Source organism: Schistocerca gregaria, chromosome 3 (genome assembly GCF_023897955.1).
Source record: "Schistocerca gregaria isolate iqSchGreg1 chromosome 3, iqSchGreg1.2, whole genome shotgun sequence".
Lineage (NCBI taxonomy): Eukaryota > Metazoa > Arthropoda > Insecta > Orthoptera > Acrididae > Schistocerca > Schistocerca gregaria.
The window spans coordinates 378,620,588-378,648,349 of record NC_064922.1 but is presented as its reverse complement, the minus strand read 5'-3'; the positions used below and the strand labels follow the sequence as shown (position 1 = coordinate 378,648,349).

The 27,762-nt window shown below is 38.6% G+C and overlaps 1 protein-coding gene across 1 annotated transcript in view; it reads right to left on the bottom strand.

Annotated features, from left to right (window-relative positions):
- Positions 1–27,762, bottom strand: part of LOC126353899 (fatty acid synthase-like) — a 416,829-nt gene that overhangs the window by 118,801 nt on the left and 270,266 nt on the right. The window contains exons 20-23 of the mRNA XM_050003123.1: positions 16,694–16,957; positions 8,930–9,120; positions 2,038–2,289; positions 845–959 (exon numbers count right to left, since the gene is read on the bottom strand). Of these exons, the coding sequence (XP_049859080.1) occupies positions 845–959; positions 2,038–2,289; positions 8,930–9,120; positions 16,694–16,957 (822 nt within the window). The remainder of the gene's footprint in view (positions 1–844; positions 960–2,037; positions 2,290–8,929; positions 9,121–16,693; positions 16,958–27,762) is intronic.

The window sequence follows — 27,762 nt, the reverse complement described above, 5'->3', positions numbered from 1 at the left end:
GATGGGGTGGGGAGGTTTACATGATTTAATAACAATCCAGTAACATTACATGAGACCGATTTTTTGCTAGATACAGGGAAATTTTCCTGTGTTAAAGAAAGTAAATGGAAGGACAGTTAAGGTTTAATATTATATCAACAATGAGTCCATCAGAGATGGTGCACAACCTGGGATATGACAAAGATAAGCAAAAAAATCTGTCATATCCTTTTCAGAGGAACCCACCTTGTATTTAAGTAATGGAAGAAGGAAAATCATGGAAAACATAAATCTGCAGAGCCAGATTGGGGGACTGGAACCACATTTCTCCTGAATGTGACTCCACAACTTTAACCAGAACATCACCTCATTTTGTCCATAGGTAGGAGCAAGGATCCATGGTATGTGCCATACAAAAGAAAGTATAACTGCAAAGCTAATCAAATAAATGAATGCGATGTAAATATGAATAATATGTGAAAAATGTGTGTGTTTTCATACATAAAGGAAAAACGAAGAAAAAACAAACAAATCAGGCACAGTAACTTGGAAAGGATGCTGGCAGCTGACATTATACAACAAAGTGTTGAAAGACAGTGTGTGTGTGTGTGTGTGTGTGTGTGTGTGTGTGTGTGTGTGTGTGTGTGTGTGTGTGTGTGTGTGACTTGTCTGCTCTCTCTCTCTCTTATTTTAAAGTTTTGTTTTAGCTCCCTTGAGTTGCTTTGGGTACACTGACATCATTACACAGGAGGTAAAATGTTTTGTAGTTAATCTACTTCTTCAGGTTGCTGTATAGGTGATTTTATTATTTTTATATAAAACTAAATAAATTATTCTTAAAAATGCTATTTCATGAAAAGCTCACCTGTTCTGATAATTTTCCTGGGAGAACATTAATTGGGAGTTTTCCAGTTGCCACCATAAGGTCCTTGAAATTCAAAGCAGAAAAATACACAGAGAAAGAATTTTCTGGAGTGTCCCTGTTGAACAAAATACCTTTTGTAACTTCTCAATGGACAATATTTTCTGTATAATAACACACACACACACAAATACAAACACACACACACACATACTTCTTAAAGATACAAATTAATGATACATTAATTAAATGTGGATATGTTGCTGCTTTTGGAAATTTTTGTTTATGTAAGAATAAGTTGTGAGTCAACCTCTGTAGCTGAACAATAATGTGTCTGACTGCTATACGGAGAATTATTCAATTACTGAAGCTGCCAGGGAAATTTCCTTTGTAAGTGTTACTTGAATGAGATATAATGGGTCCAAGATATGGAAAGTTCACATCTTGTTCGAGAGTGGTGTGCTGATCACATGTGCCTCCAGATCTCATCTAAATGATGCCTTAAGACCCAATGACACAGTGGCAGGTCAGTATTTGGTTGCCCTTTTGGTCAAGTCACAGAGTTACATTAAGAGTAAGGGAAGGTCTTTGTTGATAAACAAGAATGTCACTGCTTTTATTATTAAATCATTTGGACTACTATGGTCTTCAAGGCTACATTAACAAGGAAGCTTACATTACCAGCAATACATAAGAAATGAGAGTGTCTGTGCTACCCACTATTTAATGGAGGCTGTCGACATGTTTCTGCTTGATAAAATTCCAAGATTTTAGACACCTTGTATGAGTAGTACTACTATCATACACAAAACCAAAGTTAATATGATTGGATAGACAAAAACAATCCATTCACCAATGGCACCAGGAGGACTAGTGACTCTTTCTCCTGGTAGAAGGGTTAAAGCGGAAGGAAGACAGATGAAGGAAAATGACTAGGGAGATTTAAGAAATGGGAAGAATGATTAAAAGTCACCCAGATGGGTAAGTTTATCCAATTATACAACATTTTAAAAAACTGATTACTTTCATTGACATAAAAAAATGAAAGTTGTTACAAACATATGTATTAAATGTTGTTCCTCATAACGATAACCAATATGCACTATTTTACGGCATATCACAATAGATGTGACTGTAGAGGTAGCTGCAAAGAAAGACAGTGAATCAGGAAACAGATGTATTTCTTTTTAACTCACACTTTATTGCTGCTGAGTGGTGGCTCTGCCTGCAACCAACACAGACTAGACAAATTTCCAGGGTTTTGTATGTCAATGTAAGCATACTCTGTCATTACTGATTTTGGTTCTGGTGGTTGCAAAGTGTATCTATAGCTTCCCCAGCATTGATCTTTATATACATTCATTGCCAATCCTAATGCAAGTTGGTCATTATAGAATGGAAGATTAGGATCAAACTTGGGAACATTAGGATCAAGCAGCACCAGACATCTGCAACAGACAAAATAATTCATTAAAATAAATAAATATGAAGCTTTGTAAATACTTCAGCAGAAAAGGAGATGACTCATCAGAAAGCAGAAACAATGAGTTGTTGAGAGGCGCAAAAAGTAAAGAAAACTTACTGGTTTTTCCTTGGGTTAGAGTGAGAAGGGATTATTTCAAAATCTAGCAACTTTTCTTTCCTTTTTGTGTCTCAGGGATTATTCCAAAATCTAACAACTTTTCTTTCCTTTTTGTGTCTGACTGCTTTTCAATGAGTGGTGTCCTTTACTCTTGAAGTATTTACATTCTAACAGGACAATCTACTATACTCAAGAGGCTTTCAAGTGTTAAGATATAATATGATGACAGAAATGACAACACTGAATTCCACATGTTCACTGGATTCAGTTATCTGATCCTTATTTTTCAGTTGAATTAGAGCTGTGTGTTGTTTACTTTAATTTGACGGTCACAGCGTGAACAACTTCAGTATAACACTTATTTTTACCTCAGACTGATTTGTGTAGATTAAATATGCACCCGCTTTGCGTAAGCATGATTAAACCCATTATATTTTCATGTTAGTGCTATGATCATTATAGGCAGTTATTGATAGACTCTGGAAGTACTGAAATAAGCCAAGCAAAATAAAAATAAACTTGATTAAATGCAGATGGCTGATCAAGTTATATCTGCTCATTTTCATAACTGTATTTACTTTATGATCAGCCATACTACCACCAGCTGTTCGGTTCTACTGGACCACATTATGAACTGTACCTTGACAATACAATCTCTGTCAAAAAATTATACACAGGTAAGAATTTCTTCACTTTCTTCTTTGCTGCATTTCCCTATCAAAACCTGATGTCTTTAGCATTCCTGAACTTGTTGACAAAAACATTTTTCTGCACAATTTCACTAAATGGCTGACAAAACTGTACAGGAGAAAAGGCCAATTAGTAGTTCTCTACCCCTCTCTCTCTCTTTTTGCTTTTCATAATTTCTCAGGAGAGCAGTGTACCAACCACATCCCTCTCCATATCCGCATCTCAGTGACGTCTATGGGCGGAGGCTGATAAGGTAGCCAGTCAGTACTGTTGGGCCTGCATGGCCCGTTTGGGCAGAGATTAGTTTAGTTCAGTGTCCAGTGGCTGGTAGTCTGAGAGGTCCTGATTGTTTCACTTGTCTTTGTGCGCAAAAGCTGCCATACAGTGATAATTGGTGTCCACTCAGTGCGGAATAATGCAGTGCTTTAAACTGTGAAAACAAACTTCTGCACAGCTGAAGCCCAATTTTGTAAACCATTACCTCTTTAACAGAACTGCTTGTAAGCACATTTAAATATATACACAAAAAAGCAACAATTAGTGTTTGTTTGAGTTAGTTTTAAGATCACCAATGTGAATTTGCTGGGTACCTTCAGTAACACTGAAAGCATATAAGAAAAGTAGTAGGGCGCATCTATTGTAATTGCAACCAAGTTGATTCACAGAATGCATTCAAGGGATTCTGATAGAGAAAACATAATTACACCAGGCTTCCAAAATACGAAGTGCCATCAAAAATATTAGAGAATTTCACTGTAAAAATCAGAATATTAATGTCCTCCATTACCTTCAAAGTAGTCATCTCAGGCATTCATGCAGTCATCAGAGTGTTGTTCCTATTTCTGGAAGCACCCCTGAAAGTCTGCAGGATGAAGGTTGTTCGGGCCCCATTGTGATTCCATTTGGATGTCTTCAATCGAGTCAAAATATCCTCCTTTCAACATGATTTTCATTTTCAGAAATATGCAGAAGTCACATGTGGGTACATCTGGTGAGTAGGGAGGATGGGAGACAATAACAGTGTTGTTTTGGACACACATTCTGTCAAAACAAGTGATACATGCATGGTTGTGTTGCCATGGTGCACCAATCAGTCTTTCTGTTTCCACAACTGTGACAGTTTGTGGGGAACATTTTTCCTCAGTCACCTCAAAACCTCACAGTAAAACTGCCCATTGATAGGATGACCAGGTGGAACAAACACCTTATGGTCTATTCCCTGAACATTGAAAAAAAAAAAAGATCAGTATTGACGTCACGTTGCTGCAAATTTGTTGAGCTTTTTATTGGCCTAGGAGAAGATGGTGTTGTTCATTCTGAAGACTGCTGCTTCATTTCAGTATCATAACCATAAAAACAAAATTCATCACCTGATATATTGGATAGCAAACTAAGAAGTTTAACCAACAAACAATCACTGTTGGTATTGCATAAACTAAATATTGCATTTTTGGTTTTATTTTTATTTACAGTTAATTTACTGTCTTTAAACTGGTATTAGAAATTGTTAGGTTGGCTTTGCTTTGTTCCATTGATCCTCTATGTAATTTCCAGTTGCAATGAAAGTGACATCATCAGCATACAGAAAAGCTTTAGAGGGCACGATGCTAGATACGTCACTAATATGGATTATAAACAATAAGCAGAACCCTGAGGCAAGCACCTTCTGCTTTCTACTGTTAAGATACTTTTCTATAAGGGCGAGTCCTGCATCTCGAATACCACAGCACCTCAGTTTATCTTTTAGAATTTAGTGACTCACAAAGTCAAATGCCTTCCTTAGGTCGATTAGCAGGGCATCAACATATGATTTTAATTCAAAGGCACTAAGTATTGTCAAAAAAAGATTTCAACAGCTTTCAATGTAGATGAACTTTGCCTGAATCCCAACTGACAAGGGGACCATAAGAAGTGTAAATAAAGGATTTTGATGAGCCTCGGATATGTTGTAGAGGGACATGCCCTGAGTATGAGGCTATCCGCTTTTTTAGCGATGGGCCTGGTTTTCAAGAAAATTGATTTTGAAGTTGGCTGCACACCATAATGCGCCTAACGTTAGCCATGTTTCAACCAAGTGACTGTGGCGCAGCGATTAAGGTCTACAGCTACTACACTAGAGTTACCGTGTATGGGTCCTTTCCATGTTTTGCAAATCGCAGTGGTGTGGAATGTTGAAAACTAGGACATTGGTATATGTCACCAGGCTCAAACATTTCTTCAATTCCCATATGACTACAGGTGTTTTGTTCTTATAAATATCATTTGAACCTTTGATGAGTACAACAAAATCACTGGAAGACAGATCGCCTATTTTTGAGTTTCTTAAGTTTATTAATTTCTGTAAATGATGCACCAAACTTAATGAACACCGCTGCACACATATTTTAAGTTTTAGTTATGAGGGAAGAAATGCTATGACCATGACTGTCACTAAGGATGATTACTTTCCTTTGTATGTCTGGATTTAGGTTAGACTGTGATTCAGTACATTAGCACATTTTTGCTGACCACATTCACATTTGTTTACTTATCTGTCTGTTATTTGGAACAAGTCGAACTATCACATGGAAATTTTAGTGTGTTCAGTTCTTTTTTTACTTCATAGCAGTTGCCCACTAAATTTTTACTAGTCTCACACTTTTTGTGGTTTTTCACTTTCTTGAAGTTTGCATTACTTACCATATTTTACAGACTATAAGATGCTATGGGCTATAAGAGGCAGCATTTTTTAAAAAAATAATATTTTTTACCATTTTTCTTAATATATTAAAAAGCCAGGTTCAAAAAAATCTTAGTTCATAAAACTGAACTGATCTTTAAAATTACTGTAAATCGTCATCTGAACTTATTTCTTTCTCTTCTTTTTCTTCCTCTTCCTCTTCATTGTCGTTGTGTCCTCTTCATATATAAGATGGTCTTCACTGCCATCAAGAGCATTACTTATGCCACACTTATTGAAAGATTTAACAAAAATGTATTCTCTCACTCTAGATCATGTCTGTTTTATCTTCTGACACACTTGTATGATTGTAGATCATTTTAAAGCTCCCTTTGGAGTAAATTCATGTCTGGTTTCATCCATCATCCATTTGTTCCTTTCGACTCTCACATACATTTTAAATGATTTATTTACCGGGGCATCAAGAGGTTGCAATTGTGAGGTAAGTACTGCCAGAATAACAGCAAGCCCTGCATTTCCCTGCCTCAATGTCTTTCACAGAATTTTTCAAATGACTACTAAACTGATCCATCACAAGAAGAGAACTCTTCTTCACTAAAGCACCTTTCCTTCTCTTCCACACTCTGTTAACCCATAATGTCATACCATCCTCATCCATCCAACCCTTGTCATGCATGTGAACAACACCACCTGGCAGTATTTCAGAATGTTTTGGCATTGTTTCACATTTGAAAGTGATCACTGGATTAAGTTAGCACAACATAAAAGGACAACAGTGTAGTGCATTTTTTCATGTCAACTTGTTTTTATAGTTAACAGTTTTAGCACCTTTCATGGCAACAGCTCTGTTGCTTAGCACATCAAATTTCAAGAGGAATTTCATCATATTCGCTCTTTGGCTTAGTTCCACACTGGTTTTCCTTAGATGTTGAATAATAAAGTGATAGATAATATTTTCTCTTTATACTCTTGTGATATTTTCTGAGATATTATGGTTTTGGTTTGCATGCCAAGTGCATGATGCATTTTTATTATTAGATTACAAAACCAGGCTTAAAAAATCTTAGTTCATAAAATTGAACTGATCTTTAAAATCCCTGTTTATGAAACCTGTAGCACAAACCAACTCCACCCTTGATTACCACAAGATACCCCAAGTGAAATTCCTTGACATTTCCCTGGTTTCCAGACAAGTTTTAGCATTTTTCCCTGACAAATTTTGAGATATCAAGGGTAAGTAAAGACATTAAATGACAAAAAATGTAAGGACTTCTGTTTTTCTAAAGATGTGAGCAAAAATCCTAAGTACTTATACCAACGTCTTTTATAATGAACTGTTTTTCGATGGAGAAAGCACTCCAAATCGTATATATGTTTCATTAATACCACTGATGTTTCACTTCAACAAAACAAAACACAGCTGGCTGTGGTGACCAAGCGGTTCTAGGCGCTCAGTCCGGCACCGCAGGACTGCTACGGTCGCAGGTTTGAATCCTGCCTCAGGCATGGATGTGTGTGATGTCCTTAGGTTAGTTAGGTTTAAGTAGTTCTAAGTTCTAGGGGACTGATGACCACAGATGTTAAGTCCCATAGTGCTCAGAGCCATTTGAACCACTTTTGAAAACAAAACACAAAACTTCCTGGCAAATTAAAACTGTGTGCTGGACCAAGACACGCACTTGGGACCTTTGCCTTTCGCGGGCAAGTGCTCTACCATCTGAGCTACCCAAGCATGACTCACATCCTGTGTAGCTCAGTTGGTAGAGCAAGATCCATACATTGGTATCTATTTGAAGCCCATAAACATGTCGAGTTTTGTGCCTATGAACTACGATTTGTGTACAGCATTGGTTTTCTGTTATCATTTGAAGAAAACTGCTGCATAATTTCATCAGATGCTTGTTGAAGCTTTTGGCAAACATTCTCTTGGAAAAACACAGGGTTTCAAGTGGTTCAAAAAATTTGAAAGTGGTAATTTCAATGTGAAAAGTGACAAGTGTGGGAAACCACCAAAAAAGTTCATAGACAACGAGTTGCAGGCCTTATTGGATGAAGATGTTGCTCAAACCCAACACAAACTCATGGAATAATTGAATGTGATGCAGAAAGCTGTTTCTCTTCAGTAGAAAGCTATGGGAAAGATGCAGAAATTGGGAGAATGGGTTCCACATGAACTGAATGAAAGACAGCAAACAAATTGAAAGACCACTTGTGAAACAATGCTTGCCAGATACAAAAGCAAGTTGTTTCTGCATTGAATACTGACAGGTGATGAAACATGGATATATTTTGAGAATCCTAAGTGTCGTAAATCATGGGTGAATCAACGCAAACCATCGACATCCACTGCTAAGCAAATCGGTTTGGAAAAAAGACAATGCTCTGTGTTTGGTGGGATCAGAAGGGTGTCATCTATTATGAGCTGCTAAAACCTGATGAAACCATTAACACTGAATGCTACCAACAGCAAATGATCAATTTAAATAGAGTATTATGTGAAAAATGACCGGAATATGGAAACAGGCAGGACAAAGTCATAATGCTACATGATAATGCCCCATTACACACAGCAAAATGGGTCAGGGAAACAATCAAGGCCTACAGTTTGGAAATGATAGGGCATGCAGCTTATTCTCCAGACTTGGCTCCATCCAGTTATTATCTATTTGCATCACCGGAAACAATGCTTGCCAGATACAAAAGCAAGTTGTTTCTGCATTGAATACTGACATGTGATGAAACATGGATATATTTTGAGAATCCTAAGTGTCGTAAATCATGGGTGAATCAACGCAAACCATCGACATCCACTGCTAAACAAATCGCTATGCTGAACAATGCAGCAATTCATATGAAAATGTGCAAAAATGGCGCACTGAATGGTTCACTTCAAAAGAAGAACATTTTTTTCCTCATAATATTATGAGAAGGGAGATTGCTACTTACCATATAGCTATATGGTAAGAAGCAACTTTCCTTCCCATGATATTATTAAATTCCATCCTAGATTTTCCATTGTTTTTTGTGGCACAGCATTCATAGCCTGCTGGAGGGATGGGAGAAATGTATAAGTAGCAAGTCATCGGCACATAGTGTGCATCACTAAAATGCATTTATATTTGTTATTACTGCTTACCTGATTTTCTCCCCTCCAGGTTCATTTCTAAGGCATTTAACTGAACCCACTAAACCATTTGATATCTTGTCTTCTGAAATCAGAAGTATATCATGTTCTTCACTTGCAATATACTGCTTTAGGGGATCCACCCACAAAAACTGGTCTTCACCTGCAATGGTTAGTGTCTTCAATTTTGGTCTTGTGGTTTCCTAAAAAAAGAAAAAAAAGACAAGCTGCTAGTATATCCATGTACTTTAATCATGTACTTGTTAGTCATTCAAACAAATAAAGCAAGTGCACATGAAATAAGAAAATACTGGAATAGTAACTGAACAACTGCATTGCCATATTATATATATTTATCTCCTGTACCAATGATATAAGTACATTGCTAATTTTAAGAAAACAATTCTAAACTAATTATTGGAAGATGAAATACTTTACACACATCTTATTATTGCACATTCATTTGGTGAACACTTATCTGAACCACTACCACAGAACTTAGTGTACTGAGTAAAAAGGTCTCAAAGCTTAGTGAACTACAAACAACTTTTACGGTCTGCTGAACTAGTGTAACTGATTTCCTGGTCGTTGCAAAGTGGAGTGATGGTGGGTGGTGGAGGGGGGTGGTGGTGGTGGGGGGGTGTCTTTATGAATAGGATAATGGTGAGGAATATCACATAGGTGTCTATGTGGCTCTGTACAAGCCCTAATTTCTATATTCTTATCTTCATGTACCTTATGCAAAGTGTACTCTGGCTGCAGCAGAATCATTCTGTAGGCAACTTCAAATGCCGGTGTGCTAAATTTTCTTAAAAGTGTTTCTCAAGAAGAACATCATTTCTCTTCCAGAGACGCTATCTGAGTTCATGAAGCATCTCCGCAACACTCACCTAATGATCAAACCTTTTGTTGTTGTTGTTGTTGTTGTGGTCTTCAGTCTTGAGACTGGTTTGATGCAACTCTCCATGCTACTCTATCCAGTGCAAGCTTCTTGTAAATAGCCTTTCGCTCCCTGTATTTTACCCCTGCCACCTTCAGAATTTGAAAGAGAGTATTCCAGTCAACATTGTCAAAAGCTTTCTCTAAGTCTACAAATGCTAGAAATGTAGGTTTGCCTTTCCTTAATCTTTCTTCTAAGATAAGCTGTAGGCTCAGTATTGCCTCACATGTTCCAACATTTCTATGGAATCCAGGGAATCCAAACTGATCTTCCCCGAGGTTGGCTTTTACCATTTTTCCCATTTGTCTGCAAAGAATTAGCTATAGTATTTTGCAGCGGTGACTTATTAAACTGCTTGTTCGGTAATTTTCACATCTGTCAACACCTGCTTTCTTTGGGATTGGAATTATTATATTTTCTTGAAGTCTGAGGGTATTTCACCTGTCTCATACATCTTGCTCACGAGATGGTAGGGTTTTGTCAGGACTGGCTCTTCCAAAGCCGTGAATAGTTCCAATGGAATGTTGTCTACTCACGGGGCCTTGTTTCAACTCAGGACTTTCAGTGCTCTGTCAAACTCTTCACACAGTATCATATCTCCCATTTCATCTTCATCTACATCCTCTTCCATTTCCATAATATTGTCCTCAAGTACATCACCCTTGTATAGACCCTCAATATACTCCTTCCACCTTTCTGCTTTCCCTTCTTTGCTCAGAACTGGGTTTCCATCTAAGCTCTTGATATTCATACAAGTGGCTCTCTTTTCTCCAAAGGTCTCTTTAATTTTCCTGAAGGCAGTATCTATCTTACCCCTAGTGAGATAAGCCTCTACGTCCTTACATTTGTCCTCTAGCCATCCCTGCTTAGCCACTTTGCACTTCCAGTCAATCTCATTTTTGAGACTTTGTTTTCCTTTTGACCTGCTTCATTTACTGCATTTTTATATTTTCTCCTTTCATCGACTAAATTCAATATTTCTTCTGTTACCCAAGAATTTCTACTAGCCCTCGTCTTTTTACCTACTTGATCCTCTGGTGCCTTCACTACTTCATGCCCTCAGAGCTACCCATTCGTCTTCTACTGTATTTCTTTCCCCCATTCCTGTCAATTGTTCCCTTATGCTGTCCCTGAAACTCTGTACAACCTCTAGTTTAGTCAGTTTATCCAGGTCCCATCTCCTTAAATTCCCACATTTTTGCAACTTCTTCAGTTTTAATCTACAGTACATAACCAATAGATTGTGGTCAGAGTCCACGTCTGCCCCTGGAAATGTCTTACAATTTAATACTTGGCTCCTAAATCTCTGTCTTACCATTGTATAATCTATCTGATACCTTCTAGTATCTTCAGGCTTCTTCCATGTATACAGCCTTCTTTTATGTTTTTTGAACCAAGTGTTGGTTATGATTAAGTTATGCTCTGTGGAAAATTCTACCAGACAGCTACCTCTTTCATTTCTTTCCCGCAATCCATATTCACCTACTATGTTTCCTTCTCTCCCTTTTCCTACTCTTGAATTCCAGTCACCCATGACTATTAAATTTTTGTCTCCCTTCACTACCTGAATAATTTCTTTTATCTCATCATACATTTCTTCAATTTCTTCGTCATGTGCAAAATTATAGCTGTAGTTTCCCCTTACTTTCAGCCATCTGCAGTACCGGCACAGTGAGGCCGTTTTGGTTAGTGTTGCAAGTCCAAATCAGTCAATCATCCAGACTGTTGCTCCTGCAACTAATGAAAAGGCTGCTGCCCCTCTCCAGCGCTGAGGCACGCAAGCCTCCCCACCAATGGCAAGGTCCATGGTTAAGGGGGTAAATGGTGACTACCTCTGAATTTCTCCACAATCTTTCTTTTTCCTTACAGTTTTCCCAATAAACCAAATCTACCACTTACCTACTTATTACCATCCTTTGTGCATGTTTCATTTCATATCACTTTGCAATGTCACACCTAGATTTTTAATTGATGTAACTGTATCAAACAACACACTACTAATGCTGTATTCAAACTTTATGGAATTTAAGCCATCTTGTATCCTCCTACAGTCACTCATCAATAACACCTTCCCACAGTGTCATCAGGAAACACCCTGTTCAACCTGCCCATTATAGCATTTATGTACATAGAGAATAAGAACAGTCCTATAACACTTCCATATGGCACCTCTGACAATACCCTTGTCTCTGATGAACAATCACCACTAAAGGCAACATACTGGATTCTACTATTTTAAAAGTCTTCAAGCCACCTGGAAACCTATTCCACATGCTTGGACCTCCATCAATAGTCTGAAGTGGGACAACACATCAAATTTTATAGAAACCTTGAAATATGGAATTTGCCCATTGCACTTTTCCATGGTTCATGTGAGAAAAGAGCAAGCTGAATGTCGCATGAGCAATGCTTTCTAACTCTGTGCTTGTTTGTCCACAAAAGCTTTTCCATCACAAAGAAGTTTATAACATTTGACCTGAGAATATCTTCAAGGATGTCACAGTAAACCAATTTTACAATATTAGTTTGCAATTTTGTGGGGCCATTCTTTTACGCTTCTCATACGAGGGCTATCCACAAAGTACATTGCATTTTGGAATTAAAAATAAATAAAGTATTGGAATTTTTTTTATTATATACAGATGAAAGCCACACTTAAATACTACTTTTCTACATAGTTGCCATTTAAATTAAGGCACTTATCGTAGCGATGGACGAGCTTGAAAATTCCTTCGTCGTAAAATTCGGCCGCCTGCGCCTTCAACCACGTGGTTACCTCTTCTTGAAGCTGTGCGTCGTCATCAGAATGATGTATAGCCAACCGCTTCTTCATTGTTGGGAATAAGTGGAAGTCGCTCAGTGCCAGGTCGGGACTGTATGGCGGATGAGGAAACAACTCCCACTTAAAAGATTCGAGAACTTCATGAGTGGCATTTGCGTTGCCGTGAATCAGCAAGATCTTTGAGCCCAACTTTCCCCTGTGCTTGTTTTTTATTGCTCTTCTGAGGTTGTGCAGAGTTTGGCAATACCTTTGAGAGTTTATTGTAGTGTCTCTTTCCAGGAAATCCACTAAAATCACACCTTTTCTGTCCCAAAAGACAGTCGCCATCACCTTCCTTGCTGACATTGTCTGCATGCATTTCTTGGGTTTTTGGGGGAATTTGTGTGCCCTCACTGCACTGACTGCAATTTTGTCTTGCAGTTCAGATGCTTAACCCATGTTTCATCACCAGTAATGATGCGATCGAGTAATGAGTCGCCATATTTCTCGTAAGCATCCAAAAACATTAAAGCTGCAGCCATTCGCTGATTTTTGTGACTCTCTGTCAAGATTTTTAGTATCCATCTTGCACAAAACTTGTGATAACCAAGCTTTTCGGTAATGATTCCGTGCAACAAACTTCATGAAATTTGTGGAAAACTCATAGAGAGTTCCGTTATTGTGAAATTACGGTTTTCACGGACCGCGGCATCAACTTTTTCGACAAGTTTGGCAGCCACTATGCTCGGTCTTCCACTTCGCTCTTCATTGTGAACGTTAGTTTGGCCATTTTTAAATTTTATGACCCATTGACGCACTCCACCTTCAGTGATTATGTTGTCCCCATACACTTCACAAAGCCGCTGATATATTTCTATCGGTGTACAGTTTTTTGCAGTCAAAAACCTTATTACAGCACGCACTTCACACTTCGCAGCATTTTCAATTAACACTGACATTTCAAACTGTCATTATGACTCAACAGAGTACAGCACAAACCTCTCACTAGCATGGCAGGATGCCGACTGAGCAGCGGAATACCATGACACCAAGATGGTTGCACTAGCCCCGCCCCTAAAGGACACAAACGAAAACGTAATGTACTTTGTGGATAGCCCTTGTATTCAGGAGTTCCCTGCACTTTTGCCAGCCGCTTGGGACTTTGCACTGGGTAAGACATTCGTGATAAATGCAAGCTAAGTAAGGGTCCAGCACCATAGAGTAGTCTCTGTAAAATCAAATTGGGATTCCATCCATCATATGGTCAGTGCACTGCTCTTTTTACAGATGTAGGATCTTCTAGTGACTTTTGGCCATCATCATTTGTGTTCAGTTTTGAGCCAAGAGTGCAATGATTTCTGCTTCCTCAGCTTTTTCAGAATTTTGTTACTAAACCACAGTGGGTCTTTTCGGTCACTAATCCACTTACTCAGCGCTTACTTGTCCAGAGTGCAATCTACAATCTGTTCATACTTTGCCGATAATTCCTCAAGGTTCATCATGTTTGAACTAAATGATGTCCATTCATTGGATGGGATGCAAACATTTGCTTATCTGCTCTTTCTAGCAAAAACATTCCCATAACTTCATGATGGACTTATCAACTTAAGTACCCTCTGCCACTATGATGACTTGATGATCACTAACCCCTCTCTCTAGACTGAAACCATCAATAAAGTCAGGCCTATCTGTAGCTATAAAATCTAAAATATTTCCATTGCATGTTGGCTGCTGAACTAGTTGCTCAAGACAATTTTCAGAGACCATGTTAAAAAGTTCTTCACAAAACTGCCTGTCTGAGCTACCTGCAATGAATCCACAGGCATCCCCATCTAAACTATGTAGGTTTAAGTCCCCTCCAACTAATACTTCATGATCTGATTTCCACATTAATGAGCATAGACATTCTTTGTATGATTCTAAAACCATCATAGCACAACTATGTGGCATCTGGTAATTAACTTGAATTCACCTTGACCTGTTACACATGTCCAGATAACTCCACAGTCAGACTCAATTTTGAGATCGACAGACTCAATATTTTTGTCAACTGCAGTGAAAAATCGCTGTCCTATGACATCTAATTTGTCTATTCTATATACATTCCATGCCTCACTAATATGTGAGAGCCTTCTACTTCAGCTGTTGAATCTGAGAATAATTTGAGAGTAACAACTTTCATGGAAGTCAGTAATTCAGGATATCTGTTACAAATACTTTGACAATTTACTGTTAAAATCAATTACTCTTCTGCCCAAGTAGCTGCTTCCTTTGTGTAGTGCACCCCTGACCTATCAATGGTGGTCCTACAATTCTCCACCCCATAATGAGGGTCCATAAAGCTGCAGCCAAGACTATCACAGAATCACAGGAGCCTTTGGTCGAGATCTTCCACTTGGCTCCAAACTGAAGGATCCCAATTAATTTTGCTAATGATACTGTGAACTGTTGCACTGTGAACTGTACACTGCTTGTACATCATGAGTGAGGCCAGCAGTCTTCACCACATCCAATGATGGGGATGGCCTCAGAACGTAATTGAAAGGTGTCATTGGTGCTGATGTTAACTGCACCCTGCACTCTCAACAGCCACAAACAGGGCCTCCTCCACATCTTGGATGAGGCTCCCTGACAGACATATCCTGTGCCTACTCAGATCCTGCTGAAGGAGTGAGCACCTGGTCACTCACAGAGTGAATGGGCGAGGCCAGCAGGCAAGCCTCCACATTGACTCTATGCCTAGAGTGAACACATCAGGTACACTGTAAGATGCCTTGGGATCAGAGCTCTTGTGCATAATAATGACACATGAGTTGTCCCAGATGATGCACTAGGTTCTCCGCACTGCTGCATCTCAAGGTAGCAGCCTAAAAATTGCTGCCCATGGCCAAAAGTATCTTCAGCTGTTCGCAAACTGTAAGAAGCTCCACCAGCAACATAGCTTGCACAAATCCTATCCATCTTAGTTATGCTAACTTGAGAATTAACTATACAAGCATACAGAGAAAGCTAAATACATAACTCATTACCCTCCTGATGTGTCATGATGGACACTGATGCCTCACTGAGCTGTGTAGCTGGCCATTCAAAAGAAATGACAACTGTGCTACACACTTTGAGAGTCTGCACTTCATAATTACTGAAACTCAAGATTACAGCTCTTAAACACAAAAGTTTTAAGAATTAAACTAAGAAAAAACACAGAAAAGATCAATAAGTAACTTGCTGCTCTGCTGGTATGTGAAAAAATTTGCTATGTAGATAAAATGTTGAAAAACTCTATCAGCAAACTTTGGATTAAACTGAACAGACCTGCTGTGGGAATTGGCTAGTAGTTATCACAGACAAATAAGCTGACTTCTTTTATGTATGTAACTATTCTCTGGAAAGGGGCCAGTAAATATTAGTAATAGAACATACAGTGACTCCTCAATGTGTAATCAGGTAAACATTTTTAGAGATAAAAATGATCCAAATTAATGGTAGCCTGATGCTATGGCTTAATAAGTTCCACAAGGATGGTAATGATATAATCAATATTATGTATCTTGAATGGCTTTACAAATTACTGATTGTTACATACTTCATTTCTCTGTGTCATACCATATATCAATTGAGTGGCTCTTCTTTTTAATCACATATTTATGTCCTTGTCCATTTAGATTAGCAGTATAACATAACCTCACAGGACAGTCAGAAAGAGCAAAAATTATCAATTTCAAATAATATATCAAAACTACTCATGGAAGTACACATTGGGATTATTCTCATGAGAAACGAAGTAAAATTGTTACTTATTATCAAGTTATAATTTATTCAGATATGTTTTGTAGACTAAATTAATTATAAATTGTTCCAAAAATTATCTCACAATGAATGTGAAAATAGAGATTTCTTTCCAAGTTTTGTTAGATTTTTCTTAAAGATTGATTCAACTGTTTTTAAATATGTTAGTAAAGGACTAAATACTGTGTTTTTAAAGCCATGCATCCTTATGTAAGAAACATGGCATTTTATACAATGTTCATTTCATATTCATACTTGTATATTCAACATATAAGACCACTTTACTTACTTCCTTTTGGAGCAAGAATATGTATGTTCCATCACTTGAAGAAATTTTTGATAGTACTTTCATATCTGTATGAAGACTATCAGTGTTTGAAAGTAGAATCATGAAACCACCATGTTTCATTGTCACACTTCGTTTCTGATCTAAACTATCAGTTAGCACTAGATCATAATCATTTATTGTTGGTTTACTGCAGACTGTTATTTCTGTACCAAGTTTTGTGGCTTCTTCTGTAGAATTTGTCTCACAAATCAGATATAGTTTCGCCTAAAACATATTGACATATGTTATTATTCATAAAACTTATAAACTTCCACACATACACACAGTTTATTTAGATAAGATGGTGTATTTAAATGACATGATAATTAAATAGTTCCACAGGCTTCTGCCTTCACATAAATATGTGCAAAATTAAGGGACACAATTACTGGCTAATATTTATGTTCAGGAACTGAAATATTTACTATTGCTGACACAAACATAACAGTACCATAGCTTTTGTAACTGTTAGTACTTTCTTCCTTGGGAAAGAGAGGGCAAGGTTGGAGAAGGTTGAAAAGGAGGGGCAGATATCTCAGATGCCAGGATGAGAGGGACACAAATGTTGTGGTGACAAGGGGAGGCAAAGATCTTCATCTCTCTTTGTCCTCAAAACAGGTGGTATGCTCTCATTCCAGGATCTGAGTCAATTGATCTTCCTGCTCAACCTTCCCCAATACATCCCTCCCTCCTCCCCAAGGAAATTGTGTTAGCAAAACTGTGAGTGGAGATGACGTAGGGATGGATCAGGATATCACATAGGCAGAATGGGGATGTTGTTGTTGTTGTTGTTGTGGTCTTCAGTACTGCGACTGGTTTGATGCAGCTCTCCATGCTACTCTATCCTGTGCAAGCTTCTTCATCTCACAGTACCTACTGCAACCTACATCTTCCTGAATCTTCTTAGCGTATTCATCTCTTGCTCTCTCTCTACGATTTTTACCCTCCATGCTGCCCTCCAATACTAAATTGGTGATCCCTTGATGCCTCAGAACATGTCCTACCAATCGATCCCTTCTTCTAGTCAAGTTGTGCCACAAAATTCTCTTCTCCCCAATCCTATTCAATACCTCCTCATTAGTTATGTGACCTATCCATCTAATCTTCAGCATTCTTCTGTAGCACCACATTTCGAAAGCCTCTATTCTCTTCTTATCCAAACTATTTATTGTCCATGTTTCACTTCCATACATGGCTACACTCCATACAAATACTTTCAGAAACGACTTCCTGACACTTAAATATTTACTTGATGATAACAAATTTCTCTTATTCAGAAATGCTTTCCTTGACATTGCCAGTCTACATTTTATATCCTCTCTATTTCAACCATCATCAGTTATTTTGCTCCCCAAACAGCAAAACTCCTTTACTACTTTAAGTGTCTCATTTCCTAATCTAATTCCCTCAGCATCATCCGACTTAATTTGACTATATTCCATTATCCCCATTTTGTTTTTGTTGAGGTTCATCTTATATCCTCCTTTCAAGACACTATCCATTCCGTTCAACTGCTCTTCCAGGTCCTTTGCTGTCTCTGACAGAATTACAAAGTCATCGGTAAACCTCAAAGCTTTTATTTCTTCTCCATGGATTTTCATACCTACTCCAAATTTTACTTTTGTTTCCTTTACTGCTTGCTCAATATACAGATTGAATAACATCGAGGATAGACTGCAACCCTGTCTCAATCCCTTCCCAACCACTGCTTCCCTTTCATGACCCTCGACTCTTATAACTGCCATCTGGTTTCTGTACAAATTGTAAATAGCCTTTTGCTCCCTGTATTTTACTCCTGCCACCTTCAGAATTTGAAAGCGAGTATTCCATTCAACATTGTCAAAAGCTTTCTCTAAGTCTACAAATGTTAGAAACGTAGGTTTGCCTTTTCTTAATCTACCTTCTAAGGTAAGTCATAAGGTCAGTATTGCCTCACATGTTCCAACATTTCTAGGGAATACAAACTGATCTTCCGTGAGTGTTGGCTTTTACCAGTTTTTCCATTCGTTTGTAAATAATTCGCATTAGTATTTTGCAGTGCGACCTATTAAACTTATAGTTCGGTAATTTTCACATCTGTCAACACCTGCTTTCTTTGGGATTGGAATTATTATATTCTTCTTGAAGTCTGAGGGTATTTCGCCTGTCTCATACATCTTGCTCACTAGATGATAGAGTTTTGTCAGGACTGGCTCTCCCAAGACTGGCAGTAGTTCTAATGGAATGTTGTCTACTCCCAGGGCCTTGTTTCATCTCACGTCTTTAAGTGGTTTGTCAAACTCTTCATGCAGTATTGTATCTCCCATTTCATCTTCATCTACATCCTCTTCCATTTCCATTATATTGTCCTCAAGTACATCACCCTTATATAGACCCTCTATATACTCCTTCCAACCTTTCTGCTTTCCCTTCTTTGCTTAGAACTTGGTTTCCATCTGAGCTCTTGATATTCATACAAGTGGCTCTCTTTTCTCTAAAGATCTCTTTAATTTTCCTGAGATAAGCCTCTACGTCCTTACATTTGTCCTCTACGTATTCCTACTTAGCCATTTTGCTCTTTGTGTTGATCTCATTTTTGAGAGATTTGTATTCCTGTTTGCCTGCTTCATTTACTGCATTTTTATATTTTCTCCTTTCATCAATTAAATTCAATATTTCTTCTGTTGCCCATGGAATTCTACTAGCCCTCATTTTTTTACCTACATGATCCTATGCTGCCTTCACTACTTCATCCCTCAAAACAAACCTTTCTTCTTCTACTGTATTTCTTTCCCCCATTCCTGTCAATTGTTCCCTTATGCTCTCCCTGAAACTCTGTACAACCTCTGGTTTAGTCAGATCATCCAGGTCCCATCTCCTTAAATTTCCACCTTTTTGCAGTTTCTTCAGTTTTAATCGACAGTTCATAACCAATAGATTGTGGTCAGAGTCCACATCTGCCCCTGGAAATGTCTTACAATTTAGAACCTGGTTCCTAAATCTCTGTCTTACCATTATATAATCTATCTGAAATCTGTCAGTACCTCCAGGATTCTTGCATGTATACAGCCTTCTTTCATGATTCTTGTACCAAGTGTTAGTTATGATTAAGATGAGTTCTATGCAAAATTCTAGCAAGCAGCTTCCTCTTTCATTTCTTAGCCCCAATCCATATTCACTACTATTTTTTACTTCTCTCCCCTTTCCTACTACCAAATTCCAGTCACCCATGACTATTAAATTTTCATCTCCCTTTAATATCTGAATAATTTCTTTGATTTCATCATACATTTCTTCAATTTCTTTGTCATCTGCAGAGCTAGTTGGCATATAAACTTGTACTACTGTAGTAGGCGTGGGCTTCGTGTCTATCTTGGCCACAATAATGTTTTCGCTATGGGGAATGGAATACTAATTCTGGTGATAAGTGTAATATTTTGAGTAGGAGACCCTTTGTCTCAGGGCCCAAAAGAAACACTCAAGCCTTCATGAAGAAAGTCGTTGACTGTTTCAGGGATAACACACTTTTGGGTAATTGCATTCCCCAGGTCAACTATTACATTATTCTGGTAAAATTACTTTCTTTTGAGTTAGTACTACATCATCTGCAAATTAACATGGGGTTTCTCAATATATACCCATATACATGTATGGGAAGACTATGATTTAATATGACAAAGTGATAATTACAACACAAACTAGCTGTTACCTGCAGCTTTGCCAACGTGCATGTAGGGCAAACATATTACACATATGTCCACCCTTTGTTCTCTCAGCCCATTTCCTCCACCTTTCTCACTTTCTTCCCCCCCCCCCCCCCCCCCCCCCCCCATCTCCATGTCCATTTTACCCTCTCCCCTTTCTCTTTTAATCTACTCCATCCCATTCTTACTGGCCATTGCTTTCTCCCTTTTAATAACCCCCCCCCCCTCCCTATCCATAAACAGACCTATCTCTCTGCTTATCTCCTCATCTGCCCTTTCTTTTCAATCTGTTCACTACCTCTCTCTATATTCCAGCTGCCTGCTATATCTCCCACTCCTCCCCTTCACTTCTCTCTGTTGATTCCTCCTTCCCCTCTCTCTAAACATCTCCTCCTCCCTCTTTCTCTGCCCATCTCCTGCTCCCCCCCACCCCCCCTCTCTGCCCATCTCCTGCTCCAACTCCCACTGTACATCTCCTCCTCCTTCCTCTTTGCCCTTCCCCTTCTCTTTCTCTATCTGACTGTCTCACCCTCCCCTCTCCTTGTACATTTCCTTCTCCATCACTGTCTCTCCATCCCCTCCTTCTCCCCTTTCTCTGGCTACTCCAGTTCCCCTTTATCCTCTGCCCCCTCTCAGTGCAAATCTCATTCTTCCCCTCCCTATATCTATCCCCTCTGACCCCTCTATCTGGTGTTCTCCTACTACTGCTACCTCTGCCCATGTCTTTCTCCTCACATATCTGTCCACCTCATCCTCCCCTTCTCTCTATACATCTCCTCCTTCCCCTCTCTCTAAGCCTCTCCTCCTCCCCTCTCTATCCATTTCCTCCTGCCCACCTGTTTTTCTGTCCATCCTCTGCCCTATCCATCTCAACTTTTCCCCAACCATACCCATCTGTCCATGTAGACCCTGCAAAATGAGCCAATACAGCAGACTGATATTAAACAAACACAACATGGTTATTGCACAGAGTAGCCTACAGGTCTTGAGAACTGTTTTTTTGCCCCTGATGTATAAGCTGCCATGCAAAACAGGTCAATGAAGTAGGCCAATACTACTCCAACACAACACGCCTGTTGTCCAGGCTAGCCTCAATGCAGCAGCTGGAAAACTGTTTCTTCCCACAGAGGTGTAGGCTGCTGTGGATATCAGGTCAATAGACAGGCTGATACTATTCTCACATTACTGTCAAGCAGGGTAACCTATGTGGCAGGGCGAGTAAAAACATTTTTACCCATATCTCTACTCTTGATGGAGCTAGGAGGCTGTAAACCACACAGAGATGATACTCATGAAGTTTGATGGAAGGAGATCCTGGACTATCATACACACACACACACACACACACACACACACACACACACACACACACACACACACACACACACAGTCTGTTTTATATACACGGAAGTGCCAAAGAAACTGGTATAGGCATGTATATTCAAATAAACAGATATGCAAACACTCAGAATATGGCACTGCAGTCAGCAATGCCTATATAAGACAACAAGTGTCTGGTACAGTTGTTTATAGTGAGAAAGTGAACAAAAGTTACAGTTGTGTGGTGAAAAACGGAACATACGTACATTATAACAGTGAAATAGTGAAGCTAAATGAATGTGTATCAGGCCTGCAATTAATTGTAGATGTACTAAGGTGGGACACTGCACATTTAGAAAATGAAAATGCCAAACTGAAAAAGGCGTGTAATATCCCGATCATCAAAACAAGTAAAACAAGGAACTGGGAGCACAGGACTAGCATGATCGTGGAAAAAAGAAACAAAAAGGTGATAAATACAACAAATGGAATGAACCACGGCAGTAAAAGCAGTTTCAGTATCCTACCTACCATAAACGAGTGCTCTGAAGTGGATATAGGCCTAAAGGCAGAAACAACAAGGCGACATATGCTTACTAGGCCAGAAAGGATTGGTCGTGTGAAACCCAGGGACTGTAGAATTCCTGTGGTAATAAAAAACTTTTCATGCACTAGATTCAGATATGAATATGGAATCCATGGAAAACTGTGACGACAACAACACGCTGAATCTATATAGTGACAAGCATATCAAGCACATGAGCAGAAAGTTCCACAATAAACGTGAAGACAAACTCAAAGTGAAAATATTCTCTGATATCCATGGACATGAAATTGCAAAAATACTACATTACAGTCATTGTATACAACCAACTAGTATTGTCGAACCAGATGCACCCTTCCAAGAACTCAATACAAACATAGAAACTGAAAATGATCGTCATATTTTCGTCATAGCTGGAGCCAATAATGTATATAAAAACGACCTCCACAGTGCAACATGAAACCTTAAGGCAATACCAAATTCAACAGAAGAGAAATCAGTTTTTGTAGTCGGAATTCCACATAGGCATGACCTTTCGGAATGGTCATGTGTGAACGTGGAAATCATAAAAGCAAACAGGCAATACTCAAAGATTTGCAGGGCTTACCAAAATGCATATTTTATAAGTATGGACTTCTTGCAAAGAGACTGTTACACGAAACATGGCATGCACTTTAATTACAGAAGCAAGAAGATTCTGTGCCAAAACATCAGCATGATACTGAAAGCATCTGACAACCAAGAAGTAATTGCTGCTCTACCAGTTCCTTGCTTGATGCAAGCAGAGCCTGAAGAAATGGTTGCTTCTATTGCAGCACTAGAGGTGGAAGCAGCAATTGTACCTACATGCATAACAAATTCTGCACCAGCAGTACCTACCAGACTTCATCTACAGCATTCAACAGCAGCAGAAGATGAAGCAACATCCAAATCTCCACTGCCACAACAATGCCTACAGCAACAGCAGCAGCAGCAGCAGCAGTACCTATCACACTTCATCAGCAAGATTCAACAGCAGCAGTAGTAGAAGCAACAACCTTATCTCCTCAGTCACCAGATGCCACAACAGTGCCTCCACACACCATAATAGCAGTTCCATCAATTCCTGTAGTAGCAGCCTCATATACAACATCATCACAAGGAGGGAAGAATAGGCATACAACAGTAGATGTGCTACCAATCCAAGTGAACAATTTTTTTTAGTACAAGGGAACAAGAGGCAGAAATCCAAAAGATAAGTCTTGTAAAAGGTTTGAAAACCAATCACCATAGTGTTCAGTGTGTAAGCAATAAGAGCATGGATCTTAAAATATGTTACCTTAACGTTCAAGGACTGAAAGATAAAGAACTTATCATAAATGAGTTTGGTCTTGATAACCAGTCTGATATTTTTTGTCTGAGTGAACACTGGGCTAATGAGAATGAACTTGCAGTTACCAAATTTGACAATTTTAGTATAGTAAATAGCTACTGTAGAAAGAGCACATTAGAGGTGGTGTGGAAATTTATTCCAACCAGTCACTCAATTGTACAATAACCAAACTAGACCTAAATTCCTTGTGTGATGAGCAGCACTTTGAAGTTACGGGTATAATCATTAATAGTCATAAGCTAATAGTAGTATCCATGAGCAGATCACCAAAGGGAAGCAATAACATATTTTTAGAAAAAATGGACATGCTATTGAGTAAATTAAGTAATATTAAATGGCTACACTATGATATTGCAATAGGAGGTGATTTGAATGCTGATTTTGATGTTACTAAATGTAAGGGTAGTGTTGCAGATCTGGAAAACTTTGGATAACATCTTTGTAAACTTCAAGACCACTGAAAACACATGCGAAATTGTAGTGTCCCCTTTCTCTGAGCATGACTCCATATCTCTAAATTATGCAAGTAAAATTCCTCTCAATAGGAGCAAAGCAAACAGACACAGACATGTCCCAACAGCTGTGATTACCAGACCTGTAACTGAGGATAAAATTAACACATTTCATAATTCCCTTGCTGACAAAGACTGGTTTGGCCATTGTAGTGTCAATGGACATTACACATTATTACACATCACACCTGCCATACAAAATAATATTTGATAGATTTTTAATGCATTCTTGACCTTATTTAACCATAATATTCCCATAAAGAAAATCAAAATAATGGACAGCAGCCACAAATCGAGATCTCAAAACAGACAAAATATATGGTACACTAAACAGCTGATAGATATAAAGAAACAAGTTTTGTTACTGTACAACATATACAATAGTATGAAGTCTGACTATGGCAAATCAGCCTATGTGGAATGCAGGACTGAATACAAAAAAGACATCCTGCAAGCCAAAAAAATTTTCTATGCCAACAGCATACATAATTCCACCAATAAAAGCAAAACCGCTCGGAAAGTAATTAACAGTGCTGCCACAGATACTAAAAAAGACAAGATTAATATCCCACCTCAAACATTCAATGAGTTTTTTATTAATTCATTGAAAGAAATAGGAGACGCAATTATCAAACCAGACATTAGTCCATCAGAGTTACTCTCCCAAAATTGGGGCAGACAGTCACTAAATACAAGCATGCTAACCTTCTCCCAAGTATCGCCTAGATTTGTACAAGGGGTCATAATACAACTGAAATCATCTGATAGCTTAGATATATATGGCATATCATGCAACCTGCCAAAAAAGTGTGTGATTGCATTCTGTGCCCTTTAACCCATTGCATAAACAAGTGCTTACTTGAAGGATATTTTCCTGATGAGTTAAAACTGTGTAGGATCATCCCTGTATACAAAAAGGGACATAAAGGCTCTCTATCTAGTTACAGGCCTGTTTCAATAGTACCCGCATTCTCCAAGGTAATACAATGCATCATGTACCAACAATTATCATCTCATTTTGAGAATCTAGGAATAATCGATGCTACACGATACAGGTTTAGGAAGAATTTGTCGACCATGGATGCAATCAACATGGTAGTCAGTTACATCCTCAAAGTTTTTGAGAACAAAGGCTTTGCTCAGGTCTCATTCTGTGACATAAGCAAGTCCTTCAACTGTATTGAGCACACACCACTACTGGAGAAACTAGAATTCTACGGCATCAAAGGAAACAGTCTCAGACTATTAAAAGCTTATATCAACAACCGTAAACACGTAGTTTGTGTTGGTAAGGAAATGTCAAACATAGAAAATGTTAAAGTAGGTGTGCCTCAGGGATCTGTACTGGCCCCCTTCCTGTTTCTGATAATGATCAATGACCTCACCTCATTTATTAGATACACCACTGTACTGTATGCAGATGATACGACTTTTCTTCATAGCAGTAACAATCTTAATGATCTTAAAACCTGTGCTGAAAATACACTCAATCACACAGCATATTGGTTCAGAGCAAATGGTTTCCTGCTAAATGAAAATAAAACTCAGCAGATAATCTTCACTCTAAGAGACAAGCCACTATCTGATGACCCCAGTTATGTTAAATTCCTGGGAGTTTATTTAGAAGAAAAGTTATCCTGGGGCCAACATGCAAACTATATTACTTGTAAGCTATCTAGTGTAATTTATTTATTAAGACAACTCAGAAATTGTGTACCTCAAACACACATCAGATCATCTTATTTTGCATTTTTCCAAAGTATAATATCCTTTGGCATTATCTTGTGGGGGTAACTGTAGTCATATACATGACATACTATTATTGCAGAAGAAAGCCATTAGGATAATTACAAATTCTTCACATAAGGGTCACTGAAAACCCTTATTTACTAAACAAAACATTATGACAGTAATAAACCTCTGTATATACAATATCTTAATCTTTACGAAGAAGAACCTACAAGATGTGAAACGTAGAGAAAATGTACATTCTTACAACACAAGAAGCATCAAACACATATACACACCTTACCACAGATTATCAAAATCAATAAACAGCTATGAAGTCACAAGGCACAAACTATTTAATAAGCTGCTACATGCTATACAGGATTTTCCTGAATATACATTCAAAGAAAGACTGCATGAATGGTTTATTGCCCACCCATTTTATGATATCAATGAATTCTTCAACTGTAAAATGCAGAGATCCAACAGATGACCCAATGTACATTTATTGTAATATAAGCTAAAATATTTCAGTAGTCAATACCTTATCACACTTTATTATAAATTGTAACTTCATTTGAGGTTGTCAATTGCTGTAATGGCCTAAAGACAATAAAATCTTTATTATTATTATTATTATTATGTTAGATTGGTTACTGATGATACAATGGCTGGTCATCAAGATTTAAGTGAGCTTGAATGTGGTGTTATAGTCAGCGCATGAGGGGTAGCGATGAAGTGAGGATTTTCCTGTATGACCATTTCATGAGTGTACCTAGAATATCATGAATCTGGTAAAACATCAAATCTCTGACATCACTGCAGCCAGAAAAAGATTCTGTGAGAATGGGACCAATGCCAACTGAAGAGAATCATTCAACATGACAGAACTGCACTCCTTCAGCAAACTGCGGCAAATTTCAGTGCTGGGCCATCAAGAAGTGTCAGCATGTGAACCATTCAGTGGAACTTCATTGATATGGGCTTTCAAAGCCAAATGTCCACTTGTGTACCCTTGATGACTGCATGAGACAAAGTTTTACACATCACCTGCGCCCCGCAACACCAACATTGGACTGCCGATGACAGGAAACATGTTACCTGGTTGGATGAGTCTCATTTCAAATTGTATCGAGCAGATGGACCTGTATCTGTATGGAGACAACCTCATGAATCCATGGACCCTGCGTGTCAGCAGGAGACTGTGCAGGCTTGTGGAGGCTCTGTAATGGTATGGGGCGTGTGGAGTTGGAGTGATATGGGGCCCCTGATGTGTCTAGATATGAGTCTGCCAGGTGACACATACGTAAGCATCCTATCTGATCACCTGCACTCATTCATGTCCATTGTGCATTCTGATGGACTTGGGCAATTCCAGCAGAACAATGCTCCACCCCACATTCCCAGAATTGTTACAAAGTGGCTTCAGGAACACTCTTCTGGGTTTAAACACTTCCGCTGGCCACCAAACTCCCCGGAAAATGAACATTATTCAGCATATCTGGGATGCCTTACAATGTGCTGTTCAGAAGAGATCTCCAGATCCCTCGTACTCTTAGGGATTTATGGAGAGGCCGGCAGGTTTCATGGTGTCATTTCCCTTCAGCACTACTTCAGTACCAATTTCTTTGGCCCTTCAGTGTGTGTGTATGTATCTGTGTGTGTGTGTGTGTGTGTGTGTGTGTGTGTGTGTGTGTGTGTGTGTGAGAGAGAGAGAGAGAGAGAGAGAGAGAGAGAGAGAGAGAGAGAGAGTGTGAGTGAGTATGTGAGTGAGTGTGTCTATACATCAGCATGTAAGATTTAACAGTGTAAACAATAACAGTCATGAAAGACATTGAACACAGAAATACTAAATCCATTCTGTTATGAAA